We start from the raw sequence: 25,174 nt of genomic DNA, 5'->3' as shown, positions 1-25,174 counted from the left end.
TGTGGTCGGTTTATATTGTGTGCCCAACATCTTTAAACTTCCATTTGTAATTATTAATGACGTGTAAAGCATTTAATAATGGTTGTTTTTACAGATTTAGCAGTAGATATATAATAATATATATAACGCAGCCAATAACTGTATTTTATTTTAGATTACTTTCAATCGTTTTCATGTTTACCTTTTGAAACTGAGTGGATATTTCTTTGCTGGTTTGTTTGATATGAATTAAGTGTCTTGATGTAATTAGCGCCATCGTGTGGCCATACGCATGTATAACTACAGTATGGGTCACAGATCGTTTAAGTTTTAATGTGCGAATGAGTAAGGGCATTTCTTAAAAATTTGAGTTAATTCAACATTATTAAAATTGAAAGCATGTTTTCTTTAAAACACCTTACAGTAACAGATATGGTTTCCGCTTTGCAAGAGCTATATTTTGATCAAACATAATTAAAAACTATTAGCATGTCAGATTTTCACCCAAGGTGAGATTAATATCCACACTGACCACCAGCTTTTATTAGAAGACATTTAAACAGAAAGATTCAGAGAAAACTTTCATAACTTGATTAATCTAAAATTCATCCATACAATATTTCTCAACAGAAATCAGGATGATCATTATATTCACTATCATTTATAGCTAGATATCTGTAGAGAAGTCCACATAACATTTTTAAGAACCATTCAATGTTTGCGTAAAAGTTTCATGAGACAGAAAAAAACAAAACTAAATGAAATGGATAAAAAACAGAAACACATGGTTAAGTTGAGCTGTACATTGGTTTGCAGTATGAAGGCTTGTTTGATTCATTCCCTGACAGCCTCTTGCATTGATAGGACATGGACAGTTATTCATTCTTTATTTCTGTACTGTCCACTTTCTTTTGACCTTCCAACCATTTGGATACCCTTTGGATAATTTGGCTGTGTAATGACAAGCATCAAAAGACAGAGAGAAAGCTGGGAAGAACTACAAGAGCAGTTACAGTAAACACTCTCCAGCCACAAAGGTTGGAATAAGGGCATCTTGTGTCAATAGTCAACCTGTACGTCTATATTCTTCCTTTTTTTTTTAAACCATTACATTCCTCAAGATGGTGTGCTTTCTTCTTCTTGTTAAGTTCTTTAAGTCCAGGACCCTTAGCAGCACTGTTCAGCTTCAATGAAACCCTCCTTCTCATGACCCCCGAGCTCAACTTCAGCGTAGCTGGAGTGACAGCCCTGGTTGCGGAACTTCATGGAAGGCCAGTAGTTATTAGTGCGTCGCTAAAAAGAGACAGCAGACAAACATGTGGGAACATGCAGCTTATATTTATAGGGGTTAACTCTACAGAATGGGTAAAAAAGGGGTGTGTTGTATTTTTTTCTCACCTGCATGAGGTAGAATGGTGGAGCAACTGTGGGATGGGTGTTGATGTAGTACACAGCCAGTAAAGTCAAAGCTACAAGCAAAGCTAAAGCAGCCACAACACCTGCTATGATGGCTGTGTTCTCTGTTATCCCCTGGTGGTTCGGAGGAACTATCTCTGAACCTGAAAGGAAAACATTATTAACCTAATTTTTAATAATGTTTTTAAAAACTGTTTAAATGAGAGAACAATCTTGATGATACAAAAAAAAAATTAACACTATTTCAAGTTCAGTTCTGTGCAGGAGCAGGTTTGAATTAACAGTGACTAAATGAGAACTTAATTAAATAACAAACATGTTGCTTGGCATGTTGATTTAATGTCTCCGATCTCTGGAAAAGTTTTTAAAAATTAAAGTTAGGACCGAAAGATCTCATCTGGTAATGTGTTGCTCATGAATGAGCTGACGCTAAGATCTGACTCTTTGTAGCAAACAGAAATAGTCAACTCGCACTGGCAAGAGCTGAATCTTCAGCCTCCTCTACTAGATTCTGCAGAGAATCCATGCAGGCAGATGATGGGCCTGCATGGGCACCCCCTATCACCAAAAACATGCAAGGACAAAGTGGGACCATAGCAATATGTAAATTAAGGGGGGGCAGATGCTCTAAAGGCAGCAAGTATAGTGGCACAAGCCAGCCACGCAGTAATAGACGTGAACTGAATGCCAACCTGATAACTGGTTCATTAAAGCGAGCCAAAGAACCGAACCTTTGAAGAGTCTATGCCCCATCACTAATCTCAACACACTCACCTGAAATTATACTACAATTTCACAAACTAAGGCTAAAAAGGTGAGATACAGGTTCTGAAACCTATGGCATCACCTTATGGTAAAAGCTTTGCTCAAAATCTTCTTATACAAGCTGTTTCTTGTCTTCTGCCCCCTGGTGAATATATTTTGCACTACAATTATCCTGAGACATGTAGTTTTAACTCCTAATAAGCATTAACTGGTGGAAGTGAAGCAGATGAGAGCTGCTGGAAGTGCAGTGGAAGAAGAAAAGGGATGTGGAAAAGATTGTGTAGATCACGTTTGTTACTGGAAGTTCACAAAGCCAGAAATGGTTGCAAAGGTGTATATAGTTTTCATCTACCAGACATCTTCTGATATTTTTTTTTTAATTGGAGTGTGACCTCAGTGCCTATTGCTGGACTCTACATGATGAAACCACATCAATTACTAGTCAGTTAAAACATCAGCAAGTGATTAAACTTTGTACAGATGTTGCACCATCTGTATGGCTGAGGAGAAGCTTTGTCAGCAAATCTTTTTTCATCTGTGAAACTCACTTCTAGTGATTGGCTGTTCTTCAGTCTCTGCTAGAGAAGGTGTTGGACCTGGGAATGAGTGGTTGAAGGAGCTCATAGATCCCACAGGAAGCACTGGGTTGTAGTCCTCACATGTGCCTTTAGCCTGTGTGAATACACACAGGAACAAAAGAAACAATGAGATAGCTGCTCAACGATCTGTAGCTGTACTGGCAGTGTATCTCACCTCCTCAGGGCAGTTGTAATCTAGCCAGTCTTGTCTGTGCCGGTCGATGCCATCAGAACATCTGAAACTCAGTTAGAACAAGATGAGAGCAGGCTAACTCTTTGTGCTTCGTAAAGCAGCAGATCAAGTTTTGTCTTACCGTTGGAGTGTGTTGCACCAGCCACAGTTAACTGTCAAGTTGGATGTTAGGCAGAGATCACAGGTTGTGTGCTGAAGACAAGCTGGAAGATTTTTGCATTATTCTGTGCTTAGATGAAGGTAAATAATGAAGCTGGGCTGTCATACAAAGGCGAGTTTGGAACAACACTTACTGGGCAGAGGCGTAAACTCAAAGGCAGATCCACTGACGATCATCGTGGTGTCAATCTCAACACGATGATATTCATAGATTGTACGTCGTTTTGAATCTTCAAGACAAGGGTGAAATATGAGTCAGTAATCAAGTTTTGTGTTTCTGAAATGTTAAAGTTCTTATGCAAATTTAAAAGAAATGGATCAAGTCATAAATGTGACTGAGTTCTACTTAAAGTGACCTGTTTGAGAGAGAGCTATTTTAAACCCTCACAAGTTTAAGTGCTAAACTTTGCAGGTTTAAAAAGTCTCACACTCATGATCAGATAGATGGTGGATGAAGCTGTGCTGGGGAACACTGTACTCTGAAAACTGGCCATATTTAAAGCAAAACTGACCTACGAGCTGTGAGACGGGGTGGAATGCCATGAAAGCATCAGACAAACCCACTTTGACTGGATGCTCTGTGGAATTAATTTTCACCACTGGTACAGGGATCTGAAAAACAGTTGTTTATTCTTACTGGGACAAAACAGGAATACAATCTAAAGCCTAACTTGATTCTACAAATTTAAAAAGATAACTACAACCCCAATACTAGAATAAAAGTTGGAGTAATGTGTAAAATGTAAAAAACTGAACGCAATGATTTACAAATCTTACAAAAACAATCTTTTATTTAGAATAAAGCACTAAAAACTTATCAAATGTTGAAAGTGAGTCTATTTCATGAGAGACATCAACTCATCTTGAATTTGATGGCAGCAACAGATCCAATAAATGTTCAGACAGGAGCAACAAACAGCTGTAAAAGAAAATGCTTCTAAAAAGACAGAGATAAAGGAACATGTGGCAACTAATTAGGTTAAATGGAAGCAGGTCAGTAAAATGCAATAGAGCACCTTAAAGAGGCAGAGTCTCTCAGAAGTAAAGCGAAGCAGGGGTTCATCACTCTGCAAGAAACAGGTTCTGCAAAATGTTACTCAATGTAACATGTATATTTTATCATCTATATAGCTATATTATAATATCAGTGGAGTATGGGAATCACAGATCTCTTTGTCCAAGGGACAAGGCCAAAAATCAGCGTCACATGTGATCTTCAGATAATCCATCCATCCATTCAGCTTGGATGGATGCATTGCATTAAGCACAGGCATGATTCAGTCACGAAAGAACCACATAGGCTCAGGAACATTTCCAGAAATCCTTGTCTGTGAACATATGTCAGTATAGCACATTTCATGTACAAGACAATTTGAAAGTGCTTAGTTTAAAACATTAAAACATTAACATTGGTTCTTTGTTCAGTTCCCTCAATCACTCACAGGACTTACACTTTCCCTCAGCAATAAATTATGAAGTCTCAAAACATAATTTTGTTTTTCAGCCGTTTACCATCTGTGAGGTATCACGTACCCTCAAGGAATTGGATATAACCAAAGCAGCAGGCCCTGATGGTCTAGAACCCTCTTTCTTAAAACTCGCAGCAGATTTTATTGCTCCGTCATTGACATATATTTTTAACTTGTCCCTGGCCACAAATACAATTCCGCGAATCTGGAAATCAGCTCATGTTTTACCTCTGTTTAAGGGAGGTGACCCGACAGATTTGAACAACTACCGTCCAATATCAAAACTGTGTGTCCTGTCTAAAGTCCTGGAATCTTTAATAAGCACGCAGCTTAAGAAATTCCTGACCACTGCAAATATTTTACCCACGTCCCAGTCTGGTTTTAGAAAGCGGCATAGCACAACAACTGCAGCTCTCAAAATTTTAAATGACATTATTGAATCGTTAGACAACAAACACTACTGTGCAGTACTCTTCATTGACCTCTCCAAAGCTTTCGATACAGTAGATCACTCTGTCCTTTTACAAATGCTTCGTAACATTGGTATATCAGATCATACCCTAGGTTGGTTTGAAAATTATCTGTCTGACAGATCGCAGTGTGTCAGGTTCCAGGAACAAAAATCCAATTTCTCAAAAGTAACCTCAGGTGTACCGCAGGGCTCTATCCTTGGACCACTTCTTTTTATTATTTATATTAGCTTTTTAGAAAGAAATATAAAAAATGCTAGTTTACACATGTATGCAGATGACACAGTTTTATACACCTCAGCACCTTCTCCTGAGCAAGCACAATCCCAACTTCAAATAGCTTTTAATCAATTACAAGAAACTTTTTACCACTTAAAACTGGTTTTAAACTCAGAAAAGACCAAATACATGCTTTTTACTAAATCCAGAGCAAGTCTTCCACACTTACATCCCATTAAATCAAATGATGGTTATCAAATTGAACTAGTTACACAATACAAATACCTTGGTATTTTACTCGACAGTTGTTTATCATTTAAACCTCATGTTCAGAAACTAGTCCAAAGATTGAAATTGAAATTGGGCTTTTATTTTCGAATCAAATCTTGCTTATCTTTCGAAGGTAAAAAGAAACTTGTTTCTGCTACTTTTATGTCTGTTCTTGATTATGGGGATGTTATTTATATGAACGCTTCCTTTGATACTTTACATGCCTTGGACTCTGTTTATCATGGGGCATTGCGTTTTATAACGAATTCTAAGTCATTGACCCATCATTGTCTTTTGTACACTCGGGTGGGTTGGTCTTCCTTGTCATTCCGGAGAATGAAGCATTGGTATCTTTTAATTTATAAATCCATCCTTGGGCTACTTCCCCCATACCTCAATAATCTCGTTGAGATGAGGAGTGATAGCAGCTATAGTCTGCGCTCTCAGGACTTACTTCTGTTCTCTGTGCCCCGCGTTCGCACTGATCTGGGGAAAAAGGCTTTCAAGTTTGCTGCACCTTACCATTGGAATGACCTACAGAAAGACCTTAAACTAAAAGACTTAGTGTCACTCAACACTTTTAAGTCGCTCTTAACTGAACTTGAAACTAAATCTTTTGCCTGTAATTGTTTTAGTTAATTTTGTTTGTATTGATCTTGTATTGTATTTATTATGTGTGAATGTGTGGAAGTATGTTGCTGTAACCCATTGTTCTAACTGTGCTGCTCCTGCTTGGCCAGGACACTCTTGCAAAAGAGATTTTTAATCTCAATGAGTTTTTATCCTGGTTAAATAAAGGAATAATAATAATAATAAAAAATAATAAAAAGCATCACAGCAAGGTGCAGAAGAAGCATTAGAAACTATTTAAAGTAATATGAAAAGAAAAAAATCATTAACATATTGCAAAAATCATAACATCATATGAAATAACTAAATTAAATGAAAAATATTTAAACCAAGCAACAGTCTAGATAATTTTAAAGATATGGTGCAGATTTCATGCTTAGGTTTGCAACATAACAGCTAAATGCAGCTTCTCCATGTTTTGTCTGGTCTGGACTGGCTGATCTGAGTCCTTGGATCTATGTAAGAGCTCTGCTAGGTTTATATTCTCTGATCATTTCACAGATGCATTCTGGGCCTAAACCATTCTGGGATTTGCAGACTGTGCTATTCACAAATGCAGGATAAAGCTCTGTCATGCAAAGAAGAATGTTGTTCTCTCTGGGCCATTTGAAGAAGCTCATTGAGTCAAAGTCGAAAACTGATTTGTGCTCAGATGAATAAAAAATTGAAATTCTTTTCTTGCCATCAAGTCTGCTGTATTTACTCCTAAAGAGGAGGGGGACCAACCAGTGCTCAGTTTGAAAGCCTTCATCTCTGATGGTGTGGGGATATATTAGTTTCATGGAACTGGTAACCTGCACATTTTGAATGGCACCATTAATGCAGAAAGCTACATACTGCTTTAAGAGCAACATACCGTCATACAGATTTTTGCATATTGGTGCAGTAACAACAACCTGACTCTGAATGTGGAATGAACCAAGGAACTGGTGATCAACTTCAGGGTTAGGCCTGTGCCCACCCCAATTCACACCAGAGATGCTGCTGTGGAGATCGTCCCACACATTAAGTTCCTGGGAGTTCAAATAGCCCAATAACCTCACCTGGTCCCTGCACACCTCCTCCACTGTCTAAAAGACCCACCAGTGCTTGCACTCCTTGCAGAAATTAATAATTCTCCCCACCTTCTACAGAGGCACCATTGAGAGTGTGCTTATCAGCAACATCTCGCTGTAACAGCATTGTCTTAGATAAAAAGTCACTGAAGAGGGTGGTGAGAGTGGCCGACAGGAGGTCTCGAAGTGGGGTAACCTCCCCCCCCCCCCCCCCCCCCCCCCCCCCGCTCTTTGGGACCTGGCAAAACAGTGCAGCCTGATCAGGGTGGTGAAAATCATCAAGAACCCCACTCATCCCTGCTATGGACTGTTTCTGGCCTGCTCTCAATCAGAAGGTACTGCAGTCTGACATGCAGAACTGGAAGGTTCTGGGACAGTTTTTATCCAACTGCCATCATACTGCACATAGCAACATGAGGCAATACTGGGCACTGGCACTTTAATTCAGCATTTGCACTATATTTATATGAATTTCTCTTAAATTACATTTATATCTTTTATAACTATTGTTGCTTATGTTTAGCTTTTTACTTTTTCTTTTACACAGTGTTTTTATCTATGTTGTATTTATGGGACAGTTGCAACGTAATTTCATTCTTCAGTGCATCTCTGGTGTCCTGTTTTTGAATGACAAGTAATCTTCTGTTTGCCATGAAATCAACAGTATGACTCAGCAAAGTTTTACAATAGGCAAAAATGGAACAACATTCATCTCCCAAAGGTCCAGCTGGTCTCCTCCGTTTCCAGACCTTTACCGACTGATATGAAAAGGGGATGCTGCACAATGGTAAACATGGCCCTGTCACAACTTTGAGATGTTACTATCAAATTCAGGATGCGCTAAAGGTTTTCATGAAACACCCACCTTTAACACAGATTCTATGTTCTGTTTTGAATTTAAAAAAAAAAGTTTAGTGATTTGCAAATCGTTTCATTCTGCTTTTGTTTACATTTTGAACAGTGTCCCAACTTTTTGGGGAATTGTTTTATAGTTAAAAGACAGAACTTACTTCTCTATAGTTGAAAACAATACTCCCATTACTGTGGAGGGCTGCCTGAAAAGTAAAAGGTCCTTCATCCTCTCGGTCTTTTAGCCGCACCTTGTCCCACTGCACTACAAATAGATCACCTGAACAGAGCCGGATAAAGAGGCCGGTTGTTAAAGATTATCAAGAGCTTCCCAATACTACACGTTTCACAGAGGCACTCCTACATACCATTGTCCAAGTACTTCACTGTTGAGTTTTTGGAGAAGCTGGGGTCAAAGTTGGCCATGAGAGGAGCGATGTACTGCGTTGCAGTTAGCATTCGATGTGTAATCTCACCCATGAAGATAAAACCTATTTATGGCAACAGGTAGAGAAAAATATGCTCAAATCTCTTCATTCTGATCATTCGTAAGGACCAACTTATTATCTGGTGAGGACTCATAGTGCAGCACTATAACAATGAATAAATTTCACTTTTGCTGGGATGTTTTATTTAGTTAAAACTAATACAGGACATTTACAGTTAATGTAATTTGCTTCAGCCTGATAAGTATAACCATTTTCCCAGGATGAAGCAATATCTCCCTCAGTATACTTATAAATGTCCAGTTTTAAACCATAAAGAAGCAATTAAGTGCTTCTAAGATATCAAATAACGTAACATGTGACTCACCTCCTGTTGCTACAATGACTTGTCTTAATTTATGTCCATAAAAGGGGAAATCGAAAGAAAGAGCCACTCTCTGTGAAAATAGAATAAATATCACACATGATACTGGTGTAAATGAGATTTATGCTTATATATGAAATCACTCATCTCACCGCTGCCTGTCGGTGTGTATTGGACAGGATGCCATGGATTCTTACTGGACTTCTGTGCAAGTTGTTCAGATCTACCCACAAGCTTCCAGTTTTTCTGTCTGTGGGACCAAAACTCTGCCACCTGTAGTATTTCTGGGAGTCCTCCTGAAAAATAACAGCAGTCATTAAAAAAAAATTATTTTTTTTATTTTGCTGTTAAAGTTGTTAAAAGTGGGTTTAGCCCTCTGAAAAATAATTATAGCTAAAATAGTTGGAGATTTTTTTTCTGGAAATTGAACTTGTATACTTAATATTAATAATGATGATGATGATGATAATATACATTGGATTTTTACTGCCCTTTATATTGCAAAATCTCATGGGGCTGCAGGTTGAATAAGGAAAAACTAAATAAAAAAACTTATTACAAGAAAAGGTAAATGGAAATTGAAGCTCTTTCTATTTTTACTCCTGAATAGGGGTTTATTGTCTATCAAGTAAATATAAAACTATTTAAAATAGCCCAGGTGTGCTGGAGCAGGGAATTTTGGAAAAACTGCAGGATTGTGGCTCTCAAGGACCGACGTTGGCCACCCCTGCCCCAGGGAATGGATCTGACTGATTTGCAAATGTCCTCCGTGAATCGGGGACTTCAGCTCCTTGCATATAACAGCAGACTGAAAGGTCTATTTAAAATAATATCTCTGCCAGCATTTTAGATTAAAATTAAGAATAAGTATGGAGTCATAAAAGCTTTGACATTTTTTTACAACATGTCTCCAAAAAATAGGCTTGAAAACTGAAATTTAAACTGAAACTTAACACCAGAGCTTTAAATTGGTGTTTCCCACCATCTCCTGCTATCCATTGGGGCTGTTGTTAGAGGGAAAAAAGCTCGGAGCTCCCACTGATTCAGTCATATTGTTAAGTTTTAATTGTTTTATTGTGGGACTTCACTCTTTTTCTTCTTTTTTTCTTCAGCCTTGTTGTCATTGTATGTGGTGTGAAGCACAAATCATTGTGAATATGGGCTGTCTGAATAGCTTGAATGGCATCAAGAGGTTAGAAACACAAAATGATACATCAGAAACATCTTTAAATTTCATTCAGAAAAATGTACAAAATAGCGAAAGGAAATATTTGTCTGCTTGGTGGTTATAGCCCACTTTGAGCAAAAACAGGTTTAGGGAAAACCTCACAGAGACGTTGATTTATTACTCCTAGTTCAGCCAATACACTTCCACCTGGGGGAGCTGTTTATACATAATATACTAATCAGGTTTGGCGTCTTTATACTGATCTCCAGTCTTGATTGTATTATTAATGTGTGGTACACTTCAAGGTGACGGAGAGCAATGGTTCTGGGGTTTAGTATGGGCTTGGAAAGTGGAGCAGTTAAATGCAGAGCTCTCACAACCTCTCCAACTGCTCCACATACAGCAAGTGACCCACTTTTTTCTTTCATCTTCACTGCCTGACACCAGCCTTTACTTTCTAGAGGGGTAGGGGGGGTTCTAGTATATTTTCTTCTCACAGCTGACTGATTCATGATAGTGCTATGATTGGTCAAAAGGTGGACAGTCTTGGAAATTAGAATCGGACCTTTCCCTGAAAAACCAAACAGCAGCAGTATTGTAGGGCTTCTTTTAATCTTGTCCAAGTGAGTCATTTATGAGCACACGTGAGCATGCACACAAATACTCGTGCACAGCCATGCTTAAACAAACACTGTAAGTTGGCAGGTTGAGACTTCATCTGTTTTCAATTTAAAATTAAGGGAAAGAAAGGGGGGGGGCAACACAATTTGTTTGAGTTAAATTTTACTGAGGCTGATTCTGGTAAAAAACAAGTGTGAGGCACAAGATACAAATAAAGCCTATGGTGTAGGCTCACTCTTAAACACAAACAAAGTAAATTTAAAACGGTCCTGGATGGTGCTGCTTCAAGCTGTTTGAATGAAGCTTTAGTTTTTCTTGTTCAGCAGAATATAAATGAAGCCTTCAGGACAATGTTATTTATATTAAATATATTCATTTATTTACATATGTTGTTCCCTTAACAGGTGGTCAAGCCATTACAGTTAATTATGCTCTATTTTAGCAGTATAAACATTATTAATATGTTATTTTGAGGATAAACATTTTTCTGCTCCAACATCACTGTCAATTCACAAACAGCCCAAGTTATTAATGTAACTATTAAGTACAACATCCACAACAAAGGAAGGAACTCAGTGTGGCAAATGCTAGGCAGTTGATGGCAATTTTGAGGAGATTAGCAGTGTCTGTCTTTCTTCTGGTAGGTTTATGATTTTATATAAAAAAAAAAAATTAATCAACCTTTAGCGGATGACTCAGGAATACTTGCCCTGTGGCAAGTACTTTTTCTTTTAATAACCAGACTATAAGAGGTCCTTTTAAGGCTTTTCTTTGCAATGACTCTTTACAATAAACCCATGTCAAGAACAAGTGGTAAATGTTGCTGACACCGGGTCTCTTTGGACCAGTATTGTTACAACAAAAACAGCACTCAAACACACAGCAAAGACCACATCCAACTATTAGCTTGATTGTATCTGCTCATGCAAAAGAGAATATAACCCTCTTTCCCAGAAGGGTACAGTAGTCTGTTTGGTGTGCAGCAAAGGAATCCAGCAGACCACACAGATTTAAAATATTTTAAAATATTTATCGTCACACCACTATATTTTTTCACAAAGTAAGTTTGAATTTAGTGTGAGGATATGGTTAACTGTGCTGCAGGAGTGGTGTTTGCAACACTTGCTCTGTTGGTTGTGGAAGAAAACTGAAAGAATGAAATCATGGACTTTCCAAACCAACATCGATTCACAATGTCAAATATTTGGCCAAAATAAAAATAAAATAGAACGGCATTACACAGAGAAAAGAAAAGTTGAATATTGTGGGTTTTGTGTATCAGGATCTAAAAATTATCCCATTTTTCTAAGCAGGTACTTTATATCAGGATCAATCGACAACTGGAAAAAAGAAAAATAAAATAAAAATAAATAGAGTTAAGCTGAGTAACTTTGGTGAATTGAAAACTGCCAACAGAAGGATCAACTTGAAGCTAAATGTCAGTGGTTTTCATCTCACCACAACACGGGTCATGTTGTCCGGCAGGGGACTGATATCAACTCCTCCTCCTTCAGCCTGTGGGTTGCGGGCTTCTCTGTTCTGGGTTTGGTGGTCCCTCCTGGTTCTGTGAAAACTGGATGGGTCCCCATCTGTCCGTAGAGCAGTCCCAGTCTGTGAATCTAGGGTGAGGACATTATGGTATTATGACATTAAGGTAAATGAAAAGACTCAACCCACATGGGTAGTGGGTTCAGCAACTAAAGCATCCAAGTCTCAGATTTTAACTAATAATTATTTTAGGTGATTTTGGGAAATATGTGGTCATTTAATTGAATAATCTTTAAAAGGAACAGAAACAGTTTTGCCTTTTATATCCTGTGGTCAGATCTGATCTTTGTTAGTTACCACAATTTTAGATGAGTTACAGGCATAGATATACCAAGTTAAATCCACATTTGGAAATCTTTAAGCAAAAACTCAACTCAAAGAAATACCAGGACAAAACGTGGGAGTGGATTTTCTTTACATTTGTCTGGCAGGAATTGTCATGATTCCTTTTTAATTTCTGCATTTGAAGCCAATGATGTGGCATGTGTGTTTTGGCTGGTTCTAAACTATTTGTAAGGCTTGATCTAATCTTCATGTGGTGCCAGCAGTGCACTCGGGTAAAATAAACTGTCTGTAGAAAATGAATATGGTGTTTTGTCTGCGAGAGAATCTTTGGAGTATTCACATCTGTACTGACCTCCTACAGTAATATGGGCTTTCATGACATCTGCTCAACAGATTGTAGATGGATGTTTATGTTTTTTAAACTGATCCATGACTAACTATCCACGCTTCCGGTCAGCAGTTGCGAAATCAGCAGTTCTCAGTCAGCAGCAAAATCAGCAAATTGTTCAGCAAACAGTTTCTGCTTTAATCCTAAAATTGAGAGATTTAGTCCAGTTCCCTTGGATTTCCTGAGAACTATTTACTCACATTATTAAGAGAAGTGATGACAAGAACCAGCTTAGAGTTCACTCTCCCTTTTATTTCTCCACAGAATTTGACCAAAAGTATGTGTGTCTGGATACTTTTCTTTGTAGGTTTTTTCTGTAATTGTATTATCGGTTTGGCTACACAAGTTTGTTCCAAATAAAATCTTACTGCCATAGCATTCAATGACACATCATGTTATAGCATGGCAGTGCCTATGTTTACAGAGCCAAGGCCAGAAAATTTATGTTCTCCCAGTTTGTTGTTGAAGAAAGTAACAGGCCTACAGAGGAGGTTGGCTCATCTGCAGATGGACTTATGCAGCGCTTGGTCAGAGAGCAGTGTCTGACTGGCGATCAACACAGCTGCCATAGTTGTTTTCTCTCCCCTTATTTTATCTCAACTAGCATGCTGAAAAAAAGATTAAAGGCAGCCAGCCAGTGTCTGTGGGTTGTTAATGTTTCTCTTAATACTGTTGTATGGTTGAACATGAACAACTATAGAACAACTGAACAACTATTGAACATGAATGTTGTGCATCTGATATGTTGAGATCCCACAAACAGTATAAGTACTGTTAGGGTTATCTAACTTGTATGTTGGATGAAGTGGAGCCTGGCTTCAGAGTAAAATCTTTGCAATTAAAGTTACCCCTCTTTGTCAGCTTCGAAAAGCTTATTAAGAACCTTAAGGGTAGTACAGGCTCTTATTATAAGATCTATGATTCTCCTCCAAGGAGTGTTTTTTAGTTAATTTCTTTTCAATTGTTGGTACATTTCTAAACATCCAACATGTCCAATATCTAGTGTGAGTTCATGTCTTTATAATGATGGTGCATCAGCTTTTATTTAAGACTGAAAAAAGAGGAAGAACACTCTATCATGGCTCTGTCCACTAATTTAAAAAAAAAAAAAAAAAAAAAAAAAAGCTTTCTGCAGAAATCATGCCTTAGTCTAGCAAAGAAAACCAAACATCTGGGGTCCTATGCAGTGTGTCCTGCTACTATTGTTTAATGCTGTACATGTGATCTAATCAACCCCACCTTTATTGTTTGCAACAGTAAACTACTCAGAAAATCTGATTTTCTTGAGTGTAAGATTTTTTCCTTTGGGAAAATATGTAGTCATGCAAACTATTTGCAAAGTTATGAATTCACTCCACACAGTTATTTTCTCTCCCTCAGCCCAAAAAAAAAAAAACTGTTTCTTAATACCTTGATTCTCATCCAGGCATTTCTTTCCCCACTTTGCCTGTTTAGTTTCTAGCCTGGCATATTTCAAACCAAGAATGAGTGGCTGTCAATTTTTGACCAAACAGCAAACCAGGCCTTTTAAGTGAGTTCCTTAAAGAGAAAACAACTGAAATTGAGCATTTCAGACATAAGACTGAATAGTATAAGAAATAAATTGTGTTTCTTTTACATTAAAGAAGGCAAACCTCATCTAATCAAATCTAAAATGAAATGGTCAACCTCTAAATAAATGTAATAGGGGCTCATTTTGAGGGTAAAAAAATGGGACGAGAATAAAATTTAGAGAGGTTATCACACTCGAGGGAGCTCAGTCTAATGAGGAGTCTTATCATTACGATGCAGTGGAAGCTTTTTTTCATAGCTTTAAAGCGAGAGGCTCCTAATTGGGTCAGATTGGCACTCATCATCTAAACTGAACAGCTGAGGAGGTGGGAGAAGGGGAGGGTATGAGGAACAGCTTTGAGGCAAAGTAGCACCGGAAGTGGTCGATTGAGGACGATATAGTTATGACAGAGAAAATATTGCATTCTTTAAAAGACCGTGGAAGCATATAATGCTCATATTTTTGCAGCTCAAATGCTTGATTAGTCACTTCCAGATTTTGTTTAGCAAATTTTCAGTGATCAGCTTTCTTTGCTTTAAACATATCCAACCGCATCCAAGAATCTGCACGTGGACCTGCATGAACTACTGACAAAAAGCGTCTAAAAACAGATCAAGAAAACAGCTGGGCTTTGAAGTGAGTAGCTTCAGGTCTGGAAGGCACATGTGCATATGGAACCTACACAGGAAACTGGTGCAGAAAAAAGCATCCTGGTATATTTGAAACAAGGCCAAAAACTCAAAGGGATCAAGTGACAGATGTGACAAATCCACTGGTGAATAACGAGTGGCTTCACTTTAAATATGTGCTCAGAGGGTTCTACAATTAGATTAAATGCATAAAAAGGATTCTGACATTCCTCTAAATTTGGAATATCTCTGTTAACTGCCAAAATGGCATCAGTTTATATTTATGGATCTGCACAATGCCAGATTTCCTGCTCTTCAATCCAACAAATCTTGCTGTGCCAGGACTGCTGACCTGAGTGGGAATCAAACCTCTAATCCTGCAGGCGTTTGCCGTATGATTACACATCCACATTAGCTATTTTGAGTAACCTGCATGCCAGTGGTGTCCATTGTATCAGCCTCCTCAGATGTGTCTGCATTGCAGCAACCACCTTGCTAATCTAGTGGGTGCTGGGAGTCGCATCAAACTAGGACACAGCATGTTGAGCCATATACACTGTGCCATGGAACTAAATATATTGCATTCATTCATCTTATTCTGATTTATTTCTCTCTCTGTTTCCAGAAAGTTAGCAATAGCTTTGTGATCTGTCTGTTCCTATGTATTTTTTATGTTTATCATTTCCCTTATCGTTTTCTCTTGATGACAGATGTCTAAGAAACTCAGGAGACCAGCAAACAGCAGTTGAACATTGACAAAATAAAATCCAGAGCCACATTGTTAACTGTGACAAAAACTAAATGGCCTTACAATCTGTTCAACTGGATGAAGTCCATGAATTAAAAAAAGAAAATCATTAAAACAATCTTGTTATGGGTAAATGCACAACACATTGAGGTCAAAGTACTGGATAAAGTAAAGGCATTCACCTCATTGTGGAAGGGAAGTGGGATTTATCTGCAGGCACATCGATGGAGAACAAAAGGCTTGTGTCTTTGCTCCAGAGACAGACACAGTTAAAAGACAGTGAACTATTATGTACCGTCACAGTAGTGGAGAAAGTGTTGACCCTGTAGCTTCACTGGTTGGTGTGCTATTGGAAACCAGTGTCACTATGTGGAATCAGTGATTAGTGCTGCACTTTTTAAGTGATGAGAAGCATTAAAATCAGCTTGAAGTTTATGTTGTGGGTGAAAGCCATTTGGCATCTTATCCTACAGAACAGCAGTAACCATAACACACAATCACAAACACTAGCAGATGGAGTGATAAGAAGTGAGAAGAAAAGGAAAAAATGTGCAAATCATTGGGGCTTAGAGCTTCGAAGCTGATTTAAATGATGGACTGTCATACATGGAGTTGTTTTCTATTTACATTTGGATCTGATCTTTCATTCTTAGCACAGATGACATGTGATTCTAGTTTAGAAATGGGCTTGAGCCAGTCATAGTTAACCATCTGTTTTTTCAGTAATCTGAATATTTATAGTTTTTTAAATCGAAGATGATTGTAAGAAGATATGTGCAGGGGCAGCTAATCTAACCAAAATCAAGATACACTGAAGTTTTTGTTGGTTTATTTTATTATTAGCCAAATTTCTCCATGACTTTACCACTTCAAACACTCTGCTTTCCACTTAAATCACATTGATCAAAACATCAAACTATAGATATTTTTTTCTAGCTTTAAATTTCACAGCTCTGGTGATACTGTAGGTCCCAAGAGCTTCATTACAGTTATTTAGATTAATTTGGTGGAAATTTTGTCATGGTGACTTATCTTAAATAATGGCAACCCAGAAGATTTTTTAAAAGGACACTGTGATGTGATGGAGTTATTACTCTGCAACTTTAGTCCCACTTTGCCTACGGCAGCCTGTTAGACAAGCATTCTCTCTTGTTTAACACAGCTCGTGTCTCTCTATTTGAATGTGACAGCAGGAACTTTCCTCTGGACTGGGAACCTTTGGAGGATCTTAGTGACTGACCAATTACATTTTTCATAAAAAGAACCAAGGACAAAACAAAGTATTAAAGATATTTTATCTTATCCCTGAAAAGGGCCCCTGTGTAGTTATTCTGAAAATACTGGTACTTTTGGGGATTTGTGGCACAGAAGTGTCTCCTGTCTAATATCGCTCTACTGCTTTTTACACTAGAGCTTAGGATTATCTCTCCACTGTGTCTTTGAAACCAAAATTGCTAGGTGCTTTTGGTAAATGCCTCTCTGTCATTTTTAAGATTCTAACAGTATGAAAAACATCTGCCCAGTGGGCACTGATATCAAACCAGTAAGGAGAGCAGCTTCAAGCAGCATTTGAACACGTCAGTGTGGAAAATGCCAAAATGAAAATGACTCTTTAATTAGAAGCAGTGGAACAAGGGGGATTAAATAAAAGCTGCAGTAAGCACATAATATAACAAAGACACAGGAACCTAACAAACCAGTCTGAATATGAACCAGTTAACAGCTCAATAATTAGTCTCACCTGGAACAGGAAGTGTACCTGTGCATATAGTTAATTAGCATGTTACCAGAGTCGGATGAAAACACAGAGTACAACTTGCATGCTGGGTTTCCATCGCTAGCTCTGCTTTTGATTTAGAATATGTAAATAAAAGGTAAATGGAAACAGTAATAATAAAAAGTTGAGTTTTCCTTGTTTTGAACAAGACTTGATATGAATCAAGCGGAATGGAAACAGCTTTGTAAATTATTTCTGACCTGGTAAGGAGCAAAATAATGCTCCTAACCAGCTGGTTTTTGGTCTGACCTTGAAAACAACGAACTCACATGATTCACCAGCATCTTCCCAGAAATGAATTTTATTCCCGAAACAGAACTCTCTTAATGGATGTCCACCACAGCAGTTGTTATATTTCCTTCCTTGAGGTTTGTTTCCTTTCCAGACCACAACAAAGCCCATGCTGCCACTTCCTTGCTACACTACTCTACTATGGAATAGAAACCAAGCCAGTGTATAACCATTAGCGTTAAACTGATCTTTTCAGAAAAGCATTCAAGAAATATTGACTATTAAAAACTTCTAGTTACACCTAAAAGCAGCATATGAATGATGATTTTATTTAAGTATATTGATGGTATGAAAAGTGATGATTGAATGCTCAGTTTTTGATGAAATATAATTCATTTTGTCATCCAGTGTGACTGTCAACGATAATTAGGGAATGGCAGAAGATGCATTAACTTTCTGTTATTTAAATGTGTACATAAATATAAATCACCCCTTTGCCAGTCACAGAAGCAGTCAGATGTACTATCAAAGGGATCCTTATGATCAGAATCAGTATTTGATTGATTGATTGGTTGATTGATCTTGACTGAAATACCCAATAAAGCTTCTGCTGCTCTGTCATGATGTTTGGTAAATACAGAGGATGAATGTTTAGTGATTCATTTTTCTCACTGTCAGAAATCTTGGTTAAGGACTAAACATCTGCAAAACAAATGCCATTTCAGTTTCTGATGCATTGTGTTTAGTGCTGATAACCACATGGTAGCATGCTACATTATAAGGCTGCAGCATATAATATTGCAGATGTTACCTTCTAGCTAAAAGCACTGCAGCATCAAATTTACAAGTGTGACTACATTCACTTACTTGCAACCAAACTTTGCACGAGTTGCATGTAAAATAAGCGCTTCCAGTGATAGATTTTATTGTACAACTTGATAGCTCTCTTAACGCACAAAAATGTTAGGGCTTGGTCAAACCAGCATTAATGAAAACTTAATTTTATGGCAAAAACCTGTTTGTTTCAGTTAAAACATGATGTTTGGTGGATGCAGGTGAATTAAGGACGTTTTTGTGTGAAGTTCAACTTTGGTGAACTTCGACACTGAAATTTGTACTGCTGATCAGATTCAGATGTGCACACAGTCTTGATGGTGCTGACCTAAGAAAACGGGGACAGCCTTGCAACCAAATTTATATAACCCTGCTGGAGCATTAACTGCTCTGTAAAAGAGATTTAGCACAATCTGCAGTTGGTTGTGAGGGACTGAAGGGCTGTTCCCACTTAATAACCAAACCTTTAGCAATAGTTTTATGGTGTAGAGTTGTTCCACCTTCTGTTGTCAGAAAATATTTATCTGAAGTCATCAAAGAGAGGGAAAAGGGTCCAACATACAGGGGTGAAGTGGACAGCTAGACTAGCATAGACACTGACCTCGAGTGGTTTTTATGTTCAGAGAGATCTCTGTGGTGTCTATATGTCGGGATGTCCTCTGCAGTGCTAGGCCCTTGATCAGAGGAACTGGGACCACAAGAGATGCCAGAGAAACTGGAGCACCTCTGATTGTTGGAGGAGGAGCAGCAACAGAAGAACAGGGGCTGGCTAAAAATAATGTATCTCTGAGGAGAACAGGAATACATACACGCACATTCACACATACAGGCACACACAAACAGGTTGAGATAGTTTAGATTATGTAGAAAATGCACAGACTCAGATACTTTCAGATACTTCTTTTCAGATACTTTCTATGATGAAATCAAAGTGACATGAAAAGGAAAAACTTTCCAAATATAAGAAATCTCAGCTCAACACCTGTGGCAATGAACAAGTTATTGTTGGAAGTAGTGGTTAACCTCAAACATTTATTTGCTGAAATGCAGAATTTCCTTCAACACCAGACGCTTTTTCACATTGCAGAGTTTTTGGAATGGCACCCTCCAACAAACCGAAAAGACAGGGAAGAAAAATAGATCTGCATACAGACTTTCATGTGCTTCTTATGACCGACAAAAACGAATGTCAGGGGACCTGTTAGCCCATGCACACATGGATATGCAGATACATTTGCAATTCCAGCTTAAAAGGTGCCAAAAGCAGTATTTTAAAGCATCCCTGCTGCCAGAGTTTGTGGCAAAAAATTCAGGTCATCTCTATCAACCTTCGCAGAGATTTCTAGAAGCTGTTCTGTGCAGCACTTGTCAGTTTGTTTTATAGAAAGATTACAGTTAGAGCAGTGTTGTGGTTTTTTCATGTTGGCATCAAAGTAATAGGCTTACCTTTATGCTCTTGAGCCCAGACTCTCCCCAGCTCAGACTGGGAGAGACAGATGAGGAGAACAGCACAAAGCCCCATGTCCAGACAACTCTTCTCCCTCCTTCCCCTACTTTTATCACTCCTCTTCCCTCTTTTTTTTTCTTCTTTTCCCGTTTTCCCTCTCACTAAGAAAAGGGTGCCTCACTCCTTCTCTCCTCCACCTTTCGTCGCTGTCTGTTTGCCTCCGCTCACGCACCCAAGTGCTTTTTCTTCACTTAAGCCAAGGTTTACAGCTTTTCTCCCTCCTTTGTCTGTCTCCCCTCTCTGCTCTGCGTCCTTGTTGGGCCCTCAGAGTAATTCCTGAAGTAATGAATCCATGGCAGGAAAAGAGATGACAAGCAACTGAAGTGCTGCAGAATGAGGTGTCTCCTCTTTACTATTTTAGTTTTCACTCCTCAGTGACTTCCCTCCACTCCCCCTCCTCTGTATGCATGTGTTTGTTTCCTTATAATTATCATTGATTCTCTAAAAAGATGCTCTGGATTTTGTTATACTTATCAATGAGAAAATATGTGTGCATTTCTACATTTTTTTTTCCCTTTCCATCAAAATAAAATAAGGTTGTTAGAGATGGAAGGAGCATGTCTCCCCCATGTGGAAGCATGGAGGACATGACAAGTGTGATGACTAAATAGTCACGTTTAGTGAGCAATTAGAATATAAAAGTGATTAACGGTTTGTTTGCTACTATATTTTATAGTATAGCAAATATTATATAATACATGTTATAAACAAACTTAAAAAAAACAAAAGAATTCACTTCAAGCTTTCCCTTTGTTCCAGTTTTTTCATGTTTTTCAAGGATTTGAACATGGGAAATCTACCTATCTGTCTATCTGTCTATCTGTCTATCTGTCTATCTGTCTGTCTGTCTGTCTGTCGTGTGCCCTATTTTAGGCACCGTCTCCTCAAATATCAGCACTGAGCTGATTCAGGTTGGTAAAACACGTGTGAGCAAGATCTGTGAGAAGCATTCATGTGTTTGATTTGTAGCTTCTCTATTGAAACACCCACCTTTCATTGCCTCAAAGACAGCAGTGGTTTTCAAACTAGAGGTTGGGACTCCTAAAGGCGGTTGTGAGATAATTTCAGGGGTCGCCAGATAATTTTGAAAAATATATAGTTTACCTTTATCTAATAAATTAGAGATTTTACCAGGGATGTGAAAATAAACCATTAATGAAGAGATAAATCTTTGAAATTTGCACCTTAATTGTTTAAAACATTAACTCATGAACAACAACATGTCATATTAAAAATCTGGATTTGACATTATCGCTGCGAGAGAAGCTGATTTTGGGAATGCAAGTACTTTCATAGCGGTAAATCACAAAAAGACACAAAAGTGTGTTTGCCGGGGTCTTTCTTTTTTTTTTTTTTTTTTTTAACCATAAATGCATTCATATTGATGCTTTAGTGAGCATTTCTGGCAGCAGCGGAGTGTAAGAGGGACTGATTGTCTGTGTTTGTTGCAACATGTCACCCACAACAACAGTATGACTCATTTTCTGTTATAATTTTTTGTGACAACAATAGAGCAGCGTGGTTTAGAGAAATAAAACCTGTTATTGTTTTGGTCTTTTCATGTGATTTGTTGGCAATATGGAAAATACAGAAAACCACTTTGTCCCTTCATGTGTGAATCGGCATTCTGATGTGATTATCGTTACACATCTATCAGTAGGTTGGGATGATGAAATATCAGTGTATCCTGTTTTGATAGATAGCAAGCCTAAATAGAATTTATAGGTTTTGCACTGCCAGCAAAACATGGAGAAATTTGTGAAAGTACCAATGAGCAAACAGTGATGTCAGCTACCAAGAAAATATGATGAGGCTTACCTTGCCATAAACTTGACCAGGTAATGTTCAAGTAATGGTCAGTGGTGGGGTAATGAAGAGGGGCCACATTGTGTTGTACGCCTTAAAGTATTCTTTCGATGAGATGGATGCTGCTTTAGTAAAACAACTCTGCTATAAGACAGTTGAGTAGTTTATTTCTAAAGTCTCACCTCACCTGGAGTAGGTTGCTGAGTTTCCTGGTTTCAAACGCCTCACACTATAGCAGAGGAGTTGGTTCCTTCTGCCACTGACATGGTTTTAACTATAGTTAACGAAGTAGCAACCAATAAACTGAAGACTATTTAGTGGCATATTTCTTCAAACGTTTCTTTGTAAGCATCAAAGTAGGATCATGGGGGGCTTGACATTGTTGTCAATTAATACAGGGCCCTGCAGAAAAAGTTTGAGAATTACTGGTCTAAAGCCAGTGCAGAGCTGCATTAGAGCTTCACTAGAAAGGTAGAAATGTAGTAACTGTAGTCAGATAGCAAATGACTGCTTCTGATGTTTTAAGATATAAAATCCCCAATCAAAATATGTTTTCACCTAAGAAAAAACCTACTGTTTTGTATCTCCACGTAAAGTTAAAATTTGGCTTTACTTAAAATATATAAATATGCAAATTCGTTGCCTAAGATAAATTATGTTTTTGTTCATTTGAGTGACTGAATACAATTGATTAAAATTATTTTAGTTTGTCTTTTGCAAACTTGATCAACTTGATTTTGCTGTAAGTTCATGAGGTTGTGAAAGAACTTTGACAAACTTGATAAATGTCACATTAATTAAGAGACTCTTCACAAAATGTTGGTTTTATTTTCAACACACATGGTAATTTTAAGTCCATCTTACTTAAAGTAATTTATGCACTCAAAATTGTTCTTGCTTTGCAACAGGAACCTGGTGTTGGCAGGATTTCTGCTAAAACTAATGTCTTTGTCTGCAGCTGCCTGGATAACTGGTTTTAAACAAAGGAAAGACCAGAACGCAAACTGGAGAGCAGTCACATGACACTATCAACATTATTTATTTTTTTCCATCATCATTCATCATTCAGGTAAACTGTATTTGTTTATGTCCTTTTCATGAGGTCAATAAAGAGACCAGAACATGTTTTCCTGCCTATCTGAGAGTTGGTTTCCTACACCAGGAGATTTGGAGGTAGAGATTAACAAGGGTGACATGGGATGAAGTTTGGTTTACTTTTACTATCATTTTGTAATACAAAACAAAAAGATAAAAGAAAACTAAACAAGAAAATTTGAGACATTTTAGCTTGGATGATGGAAATGGACATGGCAGTTTATTTTAGATTTTTTTTTTCTTCGCATCTTTTAGAAATCAATCTAAAGCTTTTTATATCAATTGAATTACTGATAAACCAAATGTGTAAAACATAAAAGCAAAAAAGTATTTTCAGAAAGTATTGTGTAATTTTAACTATGACTAATCTGCCAAAGTAAAAGTGTAGTGAATTATCTCATATTTGTTGACGACAGAAGTGAACTGCATTGTGGGAAACTCCAGCGTCACTATTCCTCATGTACTTATCCTAATTACACTGATTCAACTTAAGCATGTTAAATTTTCAACATTTTGCCCTCCAAAGTTCATCTATCTTATTTAAGATTAGTATTACTAACAGCTAGATTGAATTCAAGTTATATGCACTAAATATAGTCTATCAAAGGCAATACTACATACATACATACATACATATGAAGTTTGTTTGTTATATCTAATATTGTACTTGGCAATAACAACAGAGTTTGAGTCAAAATATAAATGAGAACAGAGTCTGACTTTGAAGTTTACCTTGACCGGTTTCAATGCTCTAATATATTATAATATATATTTTTGTTTTTATTACATTTAAACTGATACCGTGCAGTTATATGGGTCTTTTGCAGTAAATGGTTCAAATAACTATTTTTGAGCTTTTTTGAAAATATATTAAATATTTTGTTCCCTTTTTTTTTTTTATTATTATTTTTTTGTTTTAGTAGAATCATGTATCATTTATATTAGTAGAGACTTGTAGAATGAACCCAACTGGGCCCGGATATTACTGGAAAAGAATAAGAAGCATTCAGAGTTGTCATCACTGACTTATCTGTGGTTCTGGGATGTTGACTAGACTAATCTGGCCATTTGGTTTTAATATGACAGTTAATATCAGGGTTTCCCAGTTTCATTGGAGCTACAAAAGGGCAACAAACAATCCTCCAAACTGTACTCTGATCCAGTATTTGGGATCGGTGCTTACTGGATATTTGTAGGGATTTAAACCAGTAACAGTGATAGATGTGGTTATTCAGTACCAGTGACCCTTGTTCCAGATTCTCTACTTGCATTTTTCTTCTTTTCTCCACTTTTTCTTTTCTTTAAAGACCTAGCACAAAGAAGGGGCTGTTTCTCATTATAGAGGGAGTCATACTCATCTGTCCTGTTCCAGTTGGAAACAGGTTATAAAAAAATGCAATACGAGCATCTGAAACCAAAATGAATGGAGCCATGATTTATTTAGGGTTATTTTGAATGACAAGGTAGGTGTCATAAGGACCCAAAGGAGGAATAATGCTTTGTTTTTATACTTAATTTAAGTATTAGCCCTTTTTTAAAGTGTGTCTTTAAAGGATTACTGTCACCGTAGATGATTAATCATAAAAGGCAGATGTGGTTATGAGTCAGTGAGGTGGGCTTGTGACTTCTTTTGGAAACTGACAACAGGTTTAATGATCTTCTAGTCAAATTGTGAACCTTTTGTTGGAGGTCACCCATTACAATTTCAATGTTCTGCCTTAAATTAAGGCATATAAATGTTTTTGCCTCAAACATTTTGGCAGTATTTTAGCTATCTAAAGCAACAACATCTAATTTCCCAATAGCCTGACACTGAGCATGTAGTTATTAACTTCATCAGCACTAACATCTGTTTCACTACCAATAAAGTCACCGCACTTTTAAAAAAGTACATCTAATGACTATACTTCATACAGACAAAGAAATCTAAATGACTTTTATCAGATAACAAGATTACATTCCCTGCTATTTTCAGTCTGTAATGTAATTTGCCACACAGATTTAAAAGTGGTATAAATCGTCTTATCTCAGATATATTAAACTTTTCTTGCTCTTAACAATAATAATCATTTCACTGCTCATCTGGCTTCATGAGCACAGACTGAAAGAGCCAAGTCTCACCA

The 25,174-nt window shown here is 37.5% G+C and overlaps 1 protein-coding gene across 1 annotated transcript; it reads right to left on the bottom strand.

Annotated features, from left to right (window-relative positions):
• Nucleotides 1-500: 500 nt before the first annotated feature.
• Nucleotides 501-20,511, bottom strand: LOC121632713 (plexin domain-containing protein 1-like). The gene is made up of 13 exons (XM_041974401.1): nt 20,090-20,511; nt 12,110-12,270; nt 9,015-9,158; nt 8,866-8,935; nt 8,421-8,543; nt 8,214-8,332; nt 3,603-3,702; nt 3,225-3,320; nt 3,053-3,134; nt 2,914-2,974; nt 2,709-2,832; nt 1,378-1,538; nt 501-1,272 (listed from the first exon to the last, which is right to left on the bottom strand). Exons 1-13 carry the CDS (start codon nt 20,163-20,165, stop codon nt 1,147-1,149), a joined length of 1,443 nt encoding a protein of 480 aa, XP_041830335.1. The 5' UTR covers nt 20,166-20,511; the 3' UTR covers nt 501-1,146.
• Between the last annotated feature and the right edge of the window lie 4,663 nt (nt 20,512-25,174).

The sequence above is a fragment of the Melanotaenia boesemani genome, chromosome 21 (genome assembly GCF_017639745.1).
Source record: "Melanotaenia boesemani isolate fMelBoe1 chromosome 21, fMelBoe1.pri, whole genome shotgun sequence".
Classification (NCBI taxonomy): domain Eukaryota; kingdom Metazoa; phylum Chordata; class Actinopteri; order Atheriniformes; family Melanotaeniidae; genus Melanotaenia; species Melanotaenia boesemani.
The sequence above is the reverse complement of the archived record's forward strand: the minus strand, read 5'-3'. Positions and strand labels throughout refer to the sequence as shown.

What these genes read in the sequence shown, in the direction of transcription:
- LOC121632713 (XM_041974401.1), bottom strand. Translation starts at nt 20,165, where the DNA reads ATGGGGCTTTGTGCTGTTCTCCTCATCTGTCTCTCCCAGTCTGAGCTG. An exon ending in ACAACATGACCCGTGTTGTG is followed by an intron (nt 9,159 to 12,109) that starts GTGAGATGAAAA and finishes GTTATTTTTCAG; the next exon opens with GAGGACTCCCAGAAATACTA. An exon ending in AGTCATTGTAGCAACAGGAG is followed by an intron (nt 8,544 to 8,865) that starts GTGAGTCACATG and finishes TGCCATAAATAG; the next exon opens with GTTTTATCTTCATGGGTGAG.